The sequence below is a fragment of the Ruditapes philippinarum genome, unplaced genomic scaffold (genome assembly GCF_026571515.1).
Source record: "Ruditapes philippinarum isolate M1 unplaced genomic scaffold, ASM2657151v2 ctg14_1_1_1_1, whole genome shotgun sequence".
Taxonomy (NCBI): domain Eukaryota; kingdom Metazoa; phylum Mollusca; class Bivalvia; order Venerida; family Veneridae; genus Ruditapes; species Ruditapes philippinarum.
This window is the reverse complement of record NW_026851921.1, coordinates 23,598-40,195: the sequence shown is the minus strand read 5'-3', so window position 1 is coordinate 40,195 and position 16,598 is coordinate 23,598. Positions and strand designations below refer to the sequence as shown.

General features: G+C 31.3%; 1 protein-coding gene across 1 annotated transcript; it reads left to right on the top strand.

Moving 5' to 3' along the window:
* Positions 1 to 10,926: 10,926 nt before the first annotated feature.
* LOC132742682 (cytochrome P450 7A1-like) lies at positions 10,927 to 16,025 on the top strand. Its single transcript, XM_060731150.1, has 5 exons — positions 10,927 to 11,102; positions 12,145 to 12,251; positions 12,616 to 13,535; positions 13,709 to 13,887; positions 14,103 to 16,025. The coding sequence occupies exons 2-5, from the start codon at positions 12,172 to 12,174 to the stop codon at positions 14,391 to 14,393; spliced, it is 1,470 nt and encodes a 489-aa protein (XP_060587133.1). The 5' UTR covers positions 10,927 to 11,102; positions 12,145 to 12,171; the 3' UTR covers positions 14,394 to 16,025.
* The last annotated feature ends 573 nt before the right edge of the window (positions 16,026 to 16,598 follow it).

Here is a 16,598-nt window from a genome sequence, read left to right as displayed (position 1 = left end):
ATATGGCACGGAACTTGTCAATGCATTGCGTTACTGTATAGATTTTACACTGATCTAAATCCTAGCCTTTTTCTGGAAATGACTCTTCTTTACGCATAAACACCGCACCTCCATTCGACTTTATTCTCCTACATATTCTTATGTATTCAATTCAGTCTTAATACCCTAGCCCGTCCTCCGGTGAGTAACATTGAGTGGCTCCCGCATTCGGAAATTAATTCCTTCTGATTTACACGATGCTATGGTATTTTTGAATAATTAGTGTATAGTTCAATAGATGTAACCTTTAAACAAGTCTCGTGCTGCTTTTAAAATAATAAATTGATTCAATTCAAAAATATGGTGACATTTGGCGTAGGTGATTGAATTTTCAGTTAATGAACAATAATTATCGGTCTTGTTATCCGAGCAACAACGTTATTGGTGTTCTTTCAATTTACGTTGTTAATCGATAAGACGCATGTTCAGCATGCTTTGAATCATTCGAGATAGCTTACAAAAGCAGTCTCTGTAGATATATGTTTTAATTATATATTATAATGACCTATTTCCTAACGACTACTGGATACCCTTATAATATGCTGTTAAAATGAAACTTATGTAGAAAGAAAACAACAGCAAAACAAGAAAGAAAAGTTAAATTTACACACTTTCTGAGAATAATTTGATAAACGCACATGGCAAATCGACAAAAAATGATAATTTGGTTTTTTTTTATTCTCAGAAAACGTCGAATAAAATCGAAGCCTCAGCCTTTAAAACTAGGAATGCGTTATAGGATATTCCACAAAAAACATATTACGTGTCAATATTAGGACAAGCCAGAGTATGTGGAGGGAGGCTTGTTCATTACCGTGGAATTTATAGATTTATCCATTTACATTGCTTCTGCCAATTTGAAAATAATCAGACCAGACGCTTGCATGCGTCTATTTTTACTCCTTTTTGTTTGTTGATATTGAAATAATTGATGACTCGATCTTGATGAAAACGTGTTATTGTACAAGTTAAAGCCAGAAATAGAGCGTCTTTGTATACTTTATTGAATTTTATGTAGTATTGCGTTGTTTGATTAGATTGTAAATATTTCATTCAATCCTTCCTAGAATTTATCTTCCAATTACAAAATTATAAATTACTTCTACAATACAAAACAGTGGCCGCCCGCTTAGCTCAATAGGGAGATTAACATCTGATTTGTATCACAAGAGCCGTTGGTTCGATTCCCCGGAGGGGCGGAATTACCCCGTGACCAATCATATACCTTACGGTCATTTGTCACTAAATGCTGACTGATGAACTTGCGAAGAAATTGGTCATTACTGGTAAGTTATTCAGAAAAGCCGGTTAGATGGACTAACCGCCGAGACATGACAGAAAATGTTTAAAACTCGTCGTAAAACGGATAAACAAGTCGCATACAGCAGACCTGCAATAACAAGCTATTTGAATAACATAACGTATAAAAGGTCTACGGGATTTTCCAGATCCCGATAGTCCTTGCAATAACGTTTCGTCCGTTCGTCTTTTGTTCTGACTGTTTCTCAGAACTGAACTTCCTTATTCATAACGGATAGCTCATATCCCTTGGCGTTGATTCGGTACAATGAGGACAAGGCAAAGGTCACCAAGACCAGGATCTTCTTATTTGAAATTAGCCTTTATTTATATCATAGCTGCAATTTAAAAAAAAAAGAACTTTCATGAGAATATACCATTTGGTGGGTTTCGGATTCAGTTGGGTATTGGCTTATGTAACTGAGAAATCAAATTGATTTTTTTCTTCTTTTTTGTAGATTTGCAATAAAAAACGGCCTTGGAAATCATCTTTCAATTTCACAGAAATTTTTTTTATGATCGAAAACCTCAAGGTATCATAAATAATGAATTTTGTAATGAGTAAACCACGAAAGTCAATTTGGTATTTCAGTCTAAGAAGAGTTTTCCGTTCATTTTAATTTACCAAACATTCTTGATTGTCCTTAAAAGAAACTTTCCCATGACATTTAAGTTTTCTGTAAAATATTTTTTGTGTGTTCTTGCGATTTTTTATTATAGAAATTGCATTTCCACAAGGCTAGATCAGGTGTTGCAATTACCGTTAAACAAATGTGGCATTTAACCCTTACCACGTTGAACATCTTAAATGGACTTGTTCATCTTTCAATCTAGACAAAACCATTCATTATTTGTAGCGCAATTATCAAAAATAAGTACTGAATAGCGTACAGTATAGACACAGATCTGTGTCTGCAATGGTTGCATGGGTATATTTTGTTACCGCCTGTAGCCTGATATAATTAGTCTGTATATAATAGTATGCAAGTTCTTATCCTAAAATATCCAAAAATCATATGTTGATCATTTGTTTCGTTTTGACAAGATCAGGATATGACAAGGATGTAAGGACTCATATATTTATCTTACATAGTTATTTTGTGACAAGGAAGAGCAGCGGTAGTTTATAGAATACACTACATACATACTTATGTAAACCTTTAGATATTATTAGAAATGGATTATTTATACTAAGATACGAGTATTTCAACATGCAATTGAATGTAAACCTTCTCCGTAGTTTTTTAAATCTTGCTTGCAAATTTATATATGTCCACTGTCTTCCCATTAACAAAGTACTAGTATACCGGTATATTTTATTTCTATATCCTTACGGGCCATGTGGCCTTATGGAATTTGAAAAAGACATTTTTTTTATCAAACTTAACATATAATCTTGAAATGACATAGGATGACAACTGTCAGCCATTCCTTAAACGCAGACCATCCTTTGCAGTTCTTCATTATGTAATCATTTGTTTAACCAGATTAGCACACGGAAGACACAATTAATCGCATTTTTTCTCCCTACGATCGTGATGCAGGTAACCAATGTTTTCAAATATTTGATTTAGGTTTGACGAAATTGTGACGTAAATGATGCTTAAGCTCTTATAGCTTTATCATATTCTAATATCCGTCAATCGATCTTAACATATCTCTGATCACCCATTCATTAGGTAATAATTTGTATTGTTTTTAATTCCATAATCATGACTGTTAGCTAAAAAGCCCTTGCAGACGACAGGTGACGTGGAAAGATATAATTATATCCGTTTACAAATAATCCCAAGTTTTGATATACTTATATATAACTCTTTTATACGGATCAGAAGTTTAAGAAAATGTTTGTTTTTTGATGTACATATACTATGCCTTAGTTCTAACGGGAAAAAAACTCTCGTACGGTATCATGATTACTTAGATTATAACAATTTGAATTGACCAGGCTACTACTAAATCGATTAAAGATTACCCGGTTGTAAAAACTGAAAAAGCTTATCCCTCCGATAAAATAAGTTTACAAATACCATTATGTCCGTTGAAGGTAAACATTTGTTGTTAATCTCAAGAAAAGAATGGTAGTTTAAACGGTTTTTGTTAGGGCCATAGTACACTTATAGCATACTTCAGAATATAGGGCCAGATTTTTATAGACTACTGTATACGGTTATTTTTGACAAATATTATCTGTGTTTTTGACAATACTTTATTATAAAAATGCAATGCTAATACTAATTTAGTCTTTGAGTAAATATGAACAGGGTTTGTCTATCTCACGACCCGCGATTTGAGTTTTAAAAAGTCAAACACCTGTGTGCAGTTTGACACATGGACGATGTTGTATATATGTACAAAACCGTCATACCGGTAATGCTGCATGAATTTGTTGTTTATTCAGATCGAATTGAAATTTTAAAGAAATAACAGATATCACGATGTGAAGCCTCATAAATATATGAGCCGCGTCACGACAAAACCAACATATTGCGTTTGCGACCAGCATGGATCCAGACCAGCCTGCGCATCCGTAAGCGAACAGCACGGATCCTGATCAGACTGCGCGGATGCGCAGGCAGGTCTAATCCATGCTGGTCGCAAACCCATTATGTTGGTTTTGTCGTGACGCGGCTCATTTTTGTTTTGTATACTGCAGTATACGGAGTTTATTAGATATACTTTGACTGGTATTTCATTAAATATTCATTTGCCGAGAATTTTAGATCGTGTCAAGGTAAAAAAAGTTCTGGTTCAAGTTTTTGTGATATCATGTCATTTGAATGTAATATCTTTTCTTGCTATTTATGTAAATGTACTCTTCATATGATAAAACCAACCTCTGTTACGTGACACGTAACTTAGTTTATGGCTGAAATATCTAAAGATATCTATTTTTACATTAAAAGAGGACACTTTACCTAGAAAAGAAAGCATTTACGGTTCTTTCAAATGTAGAAAAAAAAATCATTTAAGCATGATAATAATAAAATCGTTGAGGTTGTTTCAAACTCACTTTATCGGTATTGTTTGTACATAACATATTAATTAGCAGGGAAGGACTCCCGGAAGGTCTGCGGTTGTTCTAATCAAGAAATAGCTTACCAGGAAGGTATATGTTTTGAACTTGATTTATCCTTATCATTACAGAATACTGAAGATATTCTCTTAAAGTGTCCCCAATTGACGTATTAAAGCAAAAACCAAGTGTCGCATTAAAACAAAAATCAAGTGTCGTATTAAAGCAAAAACCAAGTGACGTATAAAAGCAAAAACCAAGTGACGTATTAACCAAGTGATGTATCATAGCAAAAACCAAATGACGTATTAAAACAAACAAGAAAACAAGTGTCGTATTAAAGCAAAAATCAAGTGTCGTATTAAAGCACAAACCAAAAACCATGTGACGTATTAAAACAAAAACCAAGTTACGTGCTAACAAAACGTATTAAAACCAAATATCGCATTAAAGCCAAACCAAGTGGCGCATTAAAAGCAAAACGAAGTGTCGCTTTAAAACTAAAACCATTTCATACAATGTATTTTAGATATTAAGATTGTTAAACAAATGCACGATATACATACAGGGCTGGTATAAAATTGGCTTGTTTAAAACATAATCAAAATGTATGAATTATTTTACGAAACGAAACATTGTCAAATTTCCTCTATTGTATTCAATAACATTTTGCACCAGAAGTAGTAATTGTTTTATTAAAAATTTGACTTTTACATCATTGGTTTAATGTATTATATTATGTGTCTAAACCAACTGTTCGTCGTGCAATGTACAATTTATATTTATAACAAGTAATAAACATGTATAGAAAATATTTTCACTTTCATACACATCTGAATAATTCCTGTAATAAATGTAAAATTATATAAAATCTTTACTCATTAATTTCAAATAACTAAAACAATTCACCATTTTCCCACAAGTTTCAACATTAAGAATGCTTGTAAAATGTTTCCAGCTCTTTGAAGTATCGTTCTCAACGTCTCTTCAAAGAATAATAATACTTAATAAATGTGAAAATATATTACACAGGTCTTCTGATCTTTCATAATTGTGACGTAAATATTTTAGTTAACTGCAGTAAAATAACTTTACTTTTTTTCATCATAATTCATCTTTTAAATTTATCATAAGTCTTCATTTGATAACCTGTAATTGTGCAGAAATGTGCCCTTAAGAATATTTTATGGAACAACTGGACAAAGTCGTTTTAACATAATAACAAAAAAAGGCGTGGACATGTCCAATTGTATAAAAATAACGCAACAGTCATATTTAAACTAATACATATTACATACATTTTTTCTTGCAATCAGTTTATTTATTGATAAATGTTTTTGGCGTAACCATTGAAAAAAATAATGAAAATAAGAATGTTTGAATTGATTCTTAAAATAATTTGTAAAATTTTAAGCAGAGTATTTTCTTAGACGGTTGAATATTCTATTATGATCATTATTTATTATTGTATTTTATGACATACATGTATGTTCTTACTATTTAACAATTATTTGTAAATATATAATTAAGAAAACAACAACAAACAAACAACATTGCGAGAGTTGTCGACAATATCATTATTGTCCCAATGTATTGGGAAAAAAATAACGTTTAAAGTATGTTTTTGTATTAATTAAGTATCATGTAACTCACTCTTTATTTTATGTCAATCAGTCATACTATTACATGTACTACTGGTGTCTTTGCTTCTAATTAAAGTTATTGTTGTTGTTGTTGTTGTTGTCGTCGTCGTCGTTGTTGTATTTTTTATGATAAATTAAGTCATATTGACATACATTTGTATTTCATTTAGACTATTGTTTGGATAAATAACAGGCAAAAACGGCAAAAAAAGAAAGAATAATGATTACATTCGATGGATAGAAGTATCCACACCTTTTAAAATGTGAATACATATTACAATGTATTGTATATTGTACCTTTACCGGAGAAAGTGGCTTGTTAAAATGATATGGAATCAGGTGTGTTTCATGACAATATGACCTTCGATATTTTCTTCTATCTTTATGAAATCGTTTTTATTTTCAAAGTCATTTCCTTGTATTTTCTTTAAAATGATTTTTTTATAGTAACCATCTCAATGTATGAGAGATCAATTACGATATTTTCAGATTTTTAATGAAAACTTCTTATCTAAATAAGGTTTAATTAATTATTTGAATTTAATACAGGATTGTACTGACCATTGAAATGCATACGTCATTATTTCCCAGAAGGCATTTTTCGCGGGCTAATGAGCAATGGTATGAATGAAACACGCCTGTCTGTGTTGGCGTGTTAATGATGAACACTGTTTAGGACCTAGCCCTTACATTCTGTTCTTCTTTTTTTTCGAAAGAGGCTACAATCGTTTGACTCATTAAATTTTCTGTAATTAACAATGCATTAAAACTGAATTATAATTTAGAATATCGTATATTAAAAGGACAGGATATAATGCAACGAAAGGAAATTTTATACTTGCTATATATAACTAGCAAAAAAAAAGAGAACATTGGCTTATAAAAACAATGTCCAGTCTGTATTACACAACCAAACGCCCACATCAATTTGCAACAAAGAAAAAACACACATTTTATATCTCGATATAAATGTGTTCAAAGAATGCATAAAACATTTATTTTTTTAAGAATCTGCAGACGGTTTTTTTCTCTCTCTTTAATTTCGCGGCTTTTGGTATGTATATCAATTATAAAATCTATTGGAATATACGTTTGAATCCAATAAAATATAATAATAGGTTTTTAGGCAGATTATCCTACAATTAAAAGCATGCATTTAATGGGTATATCAAACATATGATTAGATCTCATAATAAGTTTTTTTCTTATCAGAAATAGAAATTCTATTTTACACTCCTAAATTCTACACCCATAAGCAATAATAAAATGCATCTATTTATATCTTCAAAAACACGTTTCCATTCATCTTTACAATTAGAAACACATGTTATTTGTATAAACATAAGAAACGGAAATAAACACTGCGCATTCTGTTGCAGCGTCCCCGGGTGTCATATGTTTACAAATTAGTTTCAATAAAAATCAGAGTATTAAAAGTCTTTCCCTTTTTTCTATTGTTATTGGCAGAAGTTAACGGACTCTTTGATCTTGGGTGAGGTTTATTGTCTAAGAGCGCTTGGACGAGGCCTTGTGAATCATATATTGTTATTATTTTGTGTGTGGGGTATTATTTTAACTTACAGGCGCGAGAACAAATTAGATCAAACTTTGTGAAGCAATGCGTTGTCAATTACTAAAATACTGACTGATACGATGAACGCGTTCGATCAATACCTACAGTGAAGGTTTAGTGTTATATCTGGGTGCAATATTATATTTAAAATACTAAATGAAATACCAAATACATTACACTTCCTACAATGACTATGTATATTTTTCGGGGGGGGGGGGGGGGGGGGGGGGGGGGGGGTAGTGCGCGGGTTTAAGTGAACTTAAAGTTAAATATCATAACTTTACAATTAAGCTTGTCTTTAAAAAATTAAACCACTTGTTTCGTTAAAAATGTTTTATAAATAGTTAAGTTTAGCCGTAAGCGGAGCGTAATATTTCATGCAAATAATGACATCCGTTAATCTTTATACAATCAAGTTTACTCGTTTTACTACTTATTGCGCTCATCTTTTTTTTATCATGTTTGTATTTTTGGTGGAGTGGGGGAGGGGAGGGGGTGGGTAACGGGTGAAATTTTACTGCTTATTCATGCAAAAAAGTAAACAGTCTATAAGATGACTTAATATAATAAATACTTAATATGTGAGAAGTAAACATGTTAGCGTGGTCGCGGTTACATATTACAATATTATGGTCATTTAAACTTGGTGATAAATGTCATAGAAATGCATTACAAATTATATAAAAAGTGAGAAATTTTACAATAACTATTATTTCGGATGACGCATGTGGTTGGGTAACCTTGCATTTTTGCACCGGTCCTGTTCATATCGCATCTGTCGAAATTGACAAAAGAACAGTACATTACGTATATGTAACACTGCGTTAATCATAACACTAAGGATTTGTACAGATATAATTTGTTAATTATATAACGAAAACGGGCAAAATGTAATTCCTTTCATTACGGTAAGCTCTGCAAAAGCCTTTCTTGACGCAAGAAATATATATATATATATATACATTCGCGTAGGTTTTCATGACAATGTTTGTGCAAATTTCATTTTAAGCCAAATTATTAAAGCCACGGGTAATATCTGTGAATATTCATATTTAGAAAAAAAGACAACTCTTAATGATTTAAGGCTAGATTCAGTGAAAACTGTATGAAATTCGCTCGAAAATTCGAAGATTCGAAAAATTCTGAAATACAAGTCCCTTACTTTTGAAGCGTTATCATTCTGAGCTTGACCGTACTGTGTTTTTTTCCCTTTAAAACAGGACAAAAAGACCGACAGTTTCAACGATAATCGACGTTTTAATTATATTACAAGCATTTTCTTTCTGACATGCACGTTTTAGTGCGCGTGCACGTGTTTTTAGCTCTGAATACTTTATTCACAATTGTAGGATTAACAAATATACAATATTATATTATCTATATATATTATCTTTTCTATACAAAAAGACCTAGTCACAAAGATATACCAGGGAAGAGCATTTAAATCTACCAAGGACGGCTAATTTATGCAATTGTCATATTTCAGTCCCATGTTATTTTATTTCATATATATGCTAAATATGAAGTTGAAACGTAAACGTTCATTAGGTAAGCATGACCATTTGTCTGAATTTTATTACAGTACTGATTCAGTATAGCTATAAAGCGTTCAGAGCTTGGGAACGGGAATTATTCTTAGCATGAATTCACAATTTCTTACACAAAACACTCACAGTTATAAATTAAACAAAAACTAAAATGATATTGTTTTCCGATCGAATGTCTTAGACGAAACGGTAAGGACGTCTCAAGGATAAACAAGACGAATTCATATTTGAAAAAAGTGGTCTCATTCATAATATGTATCATAATTGACATTCGCAAATGTCTTTTAAGTTTAGCATGTGCTAAAGAAGAATTGACAAGAGATACCACACCAACAAATTCTGTGGCAATTCCATGGTATGACCTCACCTGAACATGTGGCATAAATCTTTCATTTAATTTCAACTGGTCTTTTAATATATCAATAAAAATACCAACACGATTTATATGTTTGCTATTGCAAATGCGTGGTTTAAACGGAAATACTGGTGAAGTGAAAGACATGTGGACATATTTGATATTCTCCGCAGAAAAATATGTTTATTAATAACTGTCTTTTGAAAATAACACTTTCATTCTCAGCAACATGTGTCTGTAATTAAAAATGAGGGAAGCAAGAGGCGTGTAATACTATACAATCCTACATCAAAACTTGCGTGGGCGGTAAAAGATCGGCTGGGACCGTAAGAAGTCGTTGAATTACGTATTCAAAGAGTATTGATATGCTGCTGTTTGAAAAACAATATCAAACTGGAACACGCACAAATAGATGATTTGTTAAATAAGAAATATATCGAGTGAGAGTTGTGTCCCTTGTACATGCAAAATTAGAATCGGTTACATCTGCGAAACTATATTGAACTTATATCAATGTCTGTTCCTCTATGTTACTATGGCCAAAGCAATAATGCAGCAAATATGATAATACTTCACTGAATAATGCAATACATAATGTTATAGATAATTACATATGATTAATATTGTGTGTTGGAAGGGATGGATGATATTGAAAACATTTTGAATTTCTCTGATTGAATTTTGCGTTTCAATCTTTTTCCCGATGAGTAGTGAATGCTTGGAGTTTCACTGTCTCTATTTTTCGCATAAACCCGTTTCTCTACATCTAGGTCTTTGACCAAAACCAAAGTGCCATAAACTTAAGCAGTGCACGCATTTTTTAGCTAGTTAATAAAGTATATATTTATAAAGTATAAAGACTAATTTAGTAATTATTACAGTATTTATTTTAATCATTTTTTAACCATCGATTTAAAAAAAAAACAACAATAAAATGATTTTTTTCTATCTTAATCAAGTACTTTACAACGTAAAAATCAGCTCTGAGCGAGATTTTATAAAACAGTTTTTATGAATCACTTATTCGAAACATTGAATCAACAACACTATCTACGAAAAGTCCTAATAAGGATTTTGTTGATGTTTTTTTTTTAATTTGATATGAATGAAATTCCAGAATAAACAAAACTTTTTAATCTAAGATCACTGTTTACTAAATAGTGTAATCAAAATATTCATACGCAGTTTATAATTGCCTTACAACTATAAAACAATTAAACCGCTTTCTCCGGTAAAAAATGTTTAAGTGTTTCCCAAGTGGTATCACGTTAAACTATCGACACATAAGAGTAATGATACAGTAGCGAATGTTTGTTAACACTGAACTATCGTAGCTCATTTTTCCTCCGCATACGTCACTCCTATCGAATGCCTATCGTCAAGATTTCAAGGCTATCACAAAGCCGAAAGCTCCGCCTCTTTTATATTCGCAAGTATAAATATACGGGTTGTACGGTAGATTGGTAGTATACGTTTATGAAAACTAAACAGCATAACAGCTGACTGACAAGTATCGCACGTGGTTACTAACCTAACAGAATTAAATAATCACTGTTAACTCTATCATTTGGATAAAAATATACAAGAAGGAATATTTACCAATCAGCAAAAAATAACGAACGTCTTCACTGTAAGTATACAATATTAACTATTTTAACTTTAAAAAAAATTTAAGATTTAAATATTTCATTCTGTAATTTTAAAATAAATTCGGCTTTCTTGCGTTCGCGAATACTTTGTTACTCTTATTTTAGTATTGTTTTAATGTGTTATATTGGTTAATTGGTTGATAGTTTATACTGATAATCATTTAACTTAAAACTAGTCACGAACATTTCGGAGAAAAAGTTACACACCTATTGCGCTTGTGAAACAGTATTACATCATTTGCCTTTTATTTGGTTACTAAGACGTGATATTTTTATCTTAAACAGTACGAATTAGCATTAGTTATTTGATTGTATATCAAATGTCTTGCGGCTTCAAACAATGAAAGTACATAAAGCTATTCATAATCGTATCAAGGATTAATCGTTTAATGAGGATATGTATCGAGTATGCATGTATTGTTCATTAGTCATACTACTAAATTTAAATACAAAAAATCCAATCACCGTTAGTTCCTAATACAAAGTAATATACGTGAGCGTTTACATAATTTGCATAATCTATATTTAAATTGAGCGCCGTATAAGTTTTTACCCCTTTCAACCAATCATTATCTTCCGGCTTGATCAAGATTAAATCGTCTAACTATCGCTATGTTCAATAATAATTACCAAAAAGGATGATAATATCTTACTTTAAGAATTTCTAAACACTTCACATGAAAGGAAACGTTTAAGAAAATAGGCCTAAAATCCGCAACTCATAGTGAAAGTTTGTCTTAGTGTCATTGTATTTGGCCAAAATATTTTATCGCTGATCTTTATCCGGTGTTAAAGAAAACAATATAAAGAAATAATTGTTGTAAACTAACTTTTCTTTTTTTTCAAAAGAAAAAAAAACACTCTTTAATGATAAACAGGCGATACAATTTACAAAATTGTTTGACAGAAGCCTTTTCCCCCTTACTTGTCAAAGAACATGTGTTAACAAAACAATTAGCTTTCTAACAATTAAGCATTCACACGTATGGTGTATCTTATGTTCTTTTCTTTTTTCCATTTCAGATTTGAAAAGATAACAAATACGAAAAAATGGTCGCAGTAACTATTTATTTAGCCGTTCTCGTAGCAGTGCTACTGGGCGCATACATCAAATATTTCTTCCGTCAAAGGTTAGTATCACGCAATTTTTCATTTGAACATGTTACATAAGGGATTGTTATAATGTTTACATTTTCACACCCATTTGCATGACTCGGCTCTATTTTTTAGTTACACTAACCCTTTATAAGGTCAATTGTTAACGGCAATACACATACCTATATATCAAATATAATAGACAAGTAATTAGAAACTTACCGTTAGTTGTACGAGACAGATAACTGTCAAATAGCCCACAATCTGTGTCAATGAAAGAAGGGAAATAAATATAGTAAGCCAGGTGGTTTAACTATATTTCTGTATTAAATTGTCGCGCTTTCGTCTTTCGTTGCTTCAACGTAACCAGTGCTTATATTTCTGAATCTTTCTTTACAGGCGGAAGGGGGAGCCGATGATCGTTCCTGGAAACTTTATATGGGGTAACGGGAAGGATTTTGCAGAAAATGCCGTTAGTTTTATACATAAAGCACAAGCTAAATTTGGAGACATTTTCACAATTCGCCTTTTGAATCAACATCTTACTATAATAGCAGACCCACATACGTATGAACGTGTTTGCAAAGAGAAGAACTTTGACTTTGATCCAATTCAAGAACAAGTTAACAACAATGTATTCAGTTTTCGTCTCTTTGACGCAAGGAAAATGATAAAGGAGGCCGGCAAAAAAGTAAAAGGACAATATCTTGTGGCAAACATGGTATCTTTTTCAAAGCACCTAGATTGTGCTTTTGATGACAGTGTTAATGTTGCAACACAAAATGAAAACGGATGGAATGAAGCTGGACTTCGCTCAATGGCATCTAACACGATGTTCCGAGCTATCTTCAGAACAATATTCGGCAAAGGTAAAAATGGAGATGTTTTCGAGCCAAACACTGTTTACAAAAGCTTCGATTCTTTTCACAAGTATTTCAATTTCTTGTGGCTTGGACTTCCAATCAAACTTTTTCCAAATGCCTGTCGTGCATTAGAGGTACTCATTCAGCAGCCAAATTCACAAGAAATTATGATGCGCGATGATGTTTCAGACTATATCAAATTCTCAACAGAGTTCATGAAAGCTAATGGTCAAACTGAAACCGACATCATTGGACATAATTTAGTGTTTCTCCATGTTAATTACAACACATTCCGTGTAACATATTGGCTTATATACTACCTCAGCAAGTTTCCAGAAGCCCGGGAAGCGCTCCGAGAAGAAATCAACGACCTTGTTGCGCATAAAGCCGAATTCAGTGATAGCGATGAAGCTGTTGAGATGGACTTGGAAGATGTAGAAAAGTTACCCGTTTTAAGTAAGTATATGTCTCTTGCATATTCATTCATTCATTTAATAAAGCGATTTAATTACCTTTAAAATCTAAGTTTCATGTAATTATTTTAATAATTTTGTATGTAATTAAGAATATCAAATGTATTTTATATTATTTCTTGCAAGAAACTAAGTTTTTATCTATTCGATTTACAGATAGCATAGTCAATGAAACGATCCGGTATACAAGCGGTGTGTTCATGGTCAGGGCCATTACGAAAGATACATCATTTGAAATGGAAAATGGGGAAAAGTTTAACCTAAGAGCCGGGGATAGAGTCGCCATGTACCCACCTGCAATACACAAGGATCCAGAAATATTCGAAAACCCATTGGTAAGTTTTTATAGTTTTCATATATGGTATTGTCATATACAAAATTTTCATTCTGACCATTAATTGAACGGTAAATACATTTTGTGGTCTTATTTTTCTAATTATTAGAACTTTCCTTTTTCTAATATCTATAGAGCGTCCGCTCGTTATTTATTAAATTTCTTCACTGTGCTTTAAGAAAATGTCTTAATTGTACTTTTTTATTATTTTTTCAGGAATACAAATACGATAGATTTGTTGATGCAAAATTTTACAAAAACGGCCGGGAGTTGAAAAATCCACTATTAGCATTCGGATCATTGTGCCCTGGTAAAAAACTTGCAATTGCACAAGCTAAATGGTACATCTTCAACTTAGTGCACCAGTTTGACTTTGTTGTAGCCGATGAACAATCATGTGTACCAGACGTTCACTACCATGGACATGAAATTTTGCCACCAACGAACGATGTTACTATTTCTTATAAAAGAATTGAAAATGTCAAAAAATTGGAACTTGTTCGATAAAAAAAGGTACGAAGAAAAACAAACGTTCCGGGTCCAAGAAAATCCCCCTTTTTTGCTGATCTTTCCTGACGAGAAAATATTTAAAATAAACTGTGAACATGTGTTAAATCGCTACTGTTAAATTCTATTTTTGTACATTCAATATGTTGTATATTTATTTAATAATTTATTTATTTATTGTTATCACATTTTGAGGATGTTAATTGTATTTACCGAAAGGTTGTGAGAAGTTATATTTATCAGTGTAATTGTTATGAGTAAATGATTTATTTATTTTTGTATGAATGATTTGCTAAATGTTTATTACCTAACTTACAAAGCACACATGTATGTTAAAATAATGAGACGATTGCGTGTTAAGTGTTACGGGTTATGTGCAAATATCAAGTACTCCTTTAAATGATTAATCGGGTTACATATTTGTTTAATTTGGCTCTTTACAGGAGCAAAATGAAACATATCTTAGCAATACATAACCTTTCGAGTGCTATATATACATATTGTGAAACAAGTTTATATTTCAGCAAAATTGTTTTTTTATTTTTTAATTTTGCAAACACATTTTTACTTCACACAGATTGTTCAAAAAAATTGTCAGTGCGTAATATTTATGAATAATTTGCATTTACAAAAACTGTGTTTTTATTTTTTACAAATTCTTTTAAATTATTCATTATTTATTTATTATTTATTTTCATCAATTACTTTGACATTTCATAACCGAACAATTTATGTTAGAACAAGTTTTACCATATATTTTGAACAAAGTATAATCTAGAGCAAGAATTAAAAAGATGTAAATTTCGATATAAAACAGATAATTTTATATATTTTTTTCACTTATAAGAAGCAAGACTGTCATTGTTATTTTAGATTAGATTTTGACATCACGAGAACAAAGACATTCTGATTACATTTGTACATACTCATCTTATTTATTGAATCTCATTTGGACGCACAATCTCAATGTTCTCACATATCATTCAATGTTACTTTTTTGCATACCTGAACATACGTTCAAAACTTTATTCTAAACCAACAGTTCTTTCAAGAAAAAAATAATACTTCATAGCTAATAAATATTAAAGCATAAATTTCAAAATAGCACAAAAAAATGATTCTGTCATATATTGAATTGAAATATGTTCATTTTCATCGTTATATGCTATATTCAGGCAATCAGAATGTGGGAGTTAATAAGCAGCGGAAACCACATTCTGTAGAATTTCAAATACATTTGGCTAATTGTCATTTTTTATTATCTTACCTTTTTTTTGCTTAGCTGTACATATATTTTGTAAAATTGTCTGAATTCGAGCCGCAAATTATCAGTTAAAATATTTTTTTTATTATTTCTTCATTTTATTATCAAAAGTAATAATTTATCGTTTCATGCTATAATAACAATGTCTTTCTGATCATCTTCATTATCATATGTTTCCATCATCATTGTGTTCACCATCATTATCATCATCGTCGTCCTTATCATTAATATCATCTATGCCATCATCATCGTCATGATAATGATTAAGTTACCGTTGTATGTTAATTTTGAAACAGTGGTGCTCTCATGTCACGCCGAAGAAACGTTCGGTTTGTTTTGTGAAAAATAAAACTTTACATAATATTGAACGCTTGTTTTTCTCTCTTTTTGAGTTTTCCCCTGGCCCCAGAACGTATGCAACAGTCTTACAATGCAAATTATAAAAACTGGTAAAATTGACATAGAAATAAAAATATGAAAGTTTTACCATATACAGCTGATGAAGTCAATATATCGTTCGCTTATTGCAGAGGTGGAATTCCCGCAAATTGGAAACAAACTACAAAAAAAAATGGAAAACAAAAAAACTGCTTTATCTCTTAACTTAGGAATTTATTAAACCTAGTTAAAAACAATCACAGCGTTGAAGAGTTGTACTCTAAAGTACAGTCAAGGACATTTCTTCATATAAATATATAGAAAATTTAGACGTTGTTGAATGCATTGAAGACAATATTTCTAAAGTTATTTTCATGGTTAAGGAAATACGAATCCATCCATTGAAATCATCTAAAATATAACGTAAAAAGAAATGGCACACGTTTTTTTTCTGTATCACATTTGGTACTATCAGATGGAATTGTTATTTAAACACAATTATCATTTCATTTACATAATACTATATAACGTAGATCTCGCCTCCCAATTTGTCATGGAATTAA